Source organism: Belonocnema kinseyi, chromosome 6 (assembly GCF_010883055.1).
Source record: "Belonocnema kinseyi isolate 2016_QV_RU_SX_M_011 chromosome 6, B_treatae_v1, whole genome shotgun sequence".
NCBI lineage: Eukaryota > Metazoa > Arthropoda > Insecta > Hymenoptera > Cynipidae > Belonocnema > Belonocnema kinseyi.
This window is the reverse complement of record NC_046662.1, coordinates 38933333-38936282: the sequence shown is the minus strand read 5'-3', so window position 1 is coordinate 38936282 and position 2950 is coordinate 38933333. Positions and strand designations below refer to the sequence as shown.

The window sequence follows — 2950 nt, the reverse complement described above, 5'->3', positions numbered from 1 at the left end:
TATATGTGTCTCAATTTTTTCTAGTGTCGAATAGTCTTAGTTATTGGCCGTTGAAAAGCAGTGTACCGGTAGTGGCGTTTTGGCCGTTTAAGGGTTAAAAAATTGACAAGATATTATATTCAGAACGCTAAAGTACGTATCCTTTATAAAATGTAAATATTCATCACTTTGGCAAACAAAATTTTATTTAAATAGGACAGATTTTCTTCCTATCTTTTTCTTTCAAAAATGACATTATTTCCAAAATAAGTGAATAAATTTAATGACTGAAATTACTAATGATAGAAAATATTTAATTTGTTTATTATAATGATGATATTTTTCCATTTTAGTTTATAGGAAAGGATACTTTTTCCGCAAACTTTTCAAAACTCGTTTTGAGGATGCATTACAAACAGTTCTTCCAAGTTTATTATATTATGAATAAAATTTTAATTGCCATGAAAATAGATCAAATGAAGACATGCTTTAATTATAAGCCGAGCATCCAGAAAAGATGTTTTACACATAAAACATTTAAATTAGCTAATTTTTCACTCTAAAATCAAAATTTTTAGTAAAAACAGGAATAAGCAGTAATTATCTAAAAATTATGTAATTCTAGTCTTTATTATGCAAAATAAGGAAGTTCAATTTTGAGGTTGGGTCCTGGTTTCAACGCATTAAAAAAATTTCTTTCAAATAAATTGAGTCTCTATAAGTCATTATTAATAATTAATAGTTGAGTAAAGATACACCATATACTTTATAATAAGCTGTTATTTCGTAACAATTATTTATATACATGGGCAGTTATTATATATATATATATAATTATTTCCACATATAAATAATATGGTATAATATTAACAAAATTCAGAATACTCAACCTATACATGTATGAATTACTCCTCGACGAACTGATCTTTTAAAGAAACAAGAACAGCCATCGCAACAGTAAACCCCATAATGCTTCCCATATGAACGATCTCCACACACTTTGCATGCCACTGGATTCGGTAGTGTTCTTCCTAAATTGAAAAAAATTTAACTTTATGTAACGATAAAAAATGAAATGTTTATGAAAGAAGAATATTTAAATAATAATAACCCAATATAAGGAAACACTTCGTTATTTATTAAATTAAAATGTTTATATTTTGGATTCGGAAATGTTTTTTGGAGTTTTCAATAATCAAAGAACTTAAGACTTCTCTGATGTATAACAGAATTTTCTGGAATAAAAAATATTTGAAAATATTCAAATAAAAAAAAATGAATATTTTTAATTCAATAAGTAATTATTATTGTAAATAGAAATTTTTCTTATTTTTAAACTGTTATTTTCATCTTAATGCTTTCTATCCTAAATCAAAAATTTTGAAAATTAAATCTACCAATAATTTCTATTAATAAAAAAAATCATAGAAAGCATTATGTTAATCGAGAAATGTGTGCGCTTTTTTATATAGTCACGCGTTTAAATTAAAACTTTCAAATTTTGTAACAAATTAGTGAAAATAACATACATGCATTAGCGCTTTTCGAAAAATATATTATTATTTGTAAAATAAAATTTTAATATAAAATAATTAAGTCTCAATGAAGACTTAACATTTCTAAAAATTTAAGGTTGGTTTAGTATTTTAAATTAAAAATCATTCAGTTTTAAAGAAGATTTACAAATTTTGAACAATTTTTTCTTACGTTAGTGCTTTTCAATGAAAATTGGTCTTTTTGATTAAAGAAGCCATAACATTTTTTAGATTATTATTATCATTCAGATTATTCTTCAGTCATTAAATTTACAATTTTTTTAGCTTAATACCGAAATTCTATTATTTTAATAAAAAATGGTTGGATTGCAAAGAAAATAACAAATTATAGAACAATTTTGATTAATATTTAGTTTAAAGCTGAAAAATGGTAGCAAGATTCTCCCATTTAAACTAAAGAAAGTTTATGAATAATATGTAACATGATTTGAAAATGAATGTTCCTTTAACCAACAAAAAAATTTCTTTATCTTTCCAAAAGCTTAAACTTAGTCGAAGATTATTTTTCTAAATTTTAAATTTTCATTATTGATTAAAAAGTCTTGTTACTAAGAATTCTACATGTGAAATATTTTCCAGAAATTGTACGTTCACAAAACTATTTTTTTTTTCATTTTCAAAATTTTCAATTGAAAAAACACTGCTGATCTTGATGCCACTACTTTTTACAACTGCCCAAAAACAAATTTTAAAAGTATTTTTTGGAACTCCCCTAGAAGTGAATTAGTGACAATTGTCACATGTATTTAAATAGAAAAATTCGTCTATATTATTACAATTTTATCCTTCTCAATAACTTTTCGTTAGATTTGGCTAGATGCCTCATATTTTTAGATCCGACCCAATGAAACAAAAGGGGGTAGTTTTAACATCACTTAAGGATGTACACTAGTACAATCAATCTCAAAAATCGCCAATCTTTAAAATGATTTATAAAATCAACAAAAATAGAATTATTATTGATTTCTGGACATCTTGACGGAAGCTTCTAACTGTACTTTAGAGAAAATAATGTAGGTTAAAATTATTCATTTAGCTGAAGTTATTTAGAGTTTTAGTTTTTGCTTTCTCTTTAGGGAAAGGCTACAATTCTTATTTAATTCTAATGATAAAGGCTTCATTTTATTCTTCAAGGATTCTCTACAATACTATTTCTTTGGCGTTAATTAAAATTTTAACTACCATTGTTAATAACAGTGATAACTGTATAATTTCTTAATTAATTTTTTAATTAAAATCCACCCAATGGGCACAAAATTTGGCGACGTCTTTACGACATCGGTACGATATATTTACGACAACTTTACGACATCCTATGTCCATGTCGTTAAGTCGTCTTTACTATATCATAAATATGTCGTATGATCTGATGATGTCTTTGCTACATCGCAAACATACCGAAACGACATGGACAT

The 2950-nt window shown here is 25.3% G+C and overlaps 1 protein-coding gene across 1 annotated transcript in view; it reads right to left on the bottom strand.

Moving 5' to 3' along the window:
• Window positions 1-1017, bottom strand: part of LOC117175340 (nuclear receptor subfamily 2 group E member 1) — a gene marked incomplete at its 5' end in the record, with an annotated part of 22933 nt that extends 21916 nt beyond the window's left edge. The window contains one exon of the mRNA XM_033365048.1: window positions 870-1017. Coding sequence (XP_033220939.1) covers window positions 870-1017 — 148 coding nt within the window. The remainder of the gene's footprint in view (window positions 1-869) is intronic.
• Between the last annotated feature and the right edge of the window lie 1933 nt (window positions 1018-2950).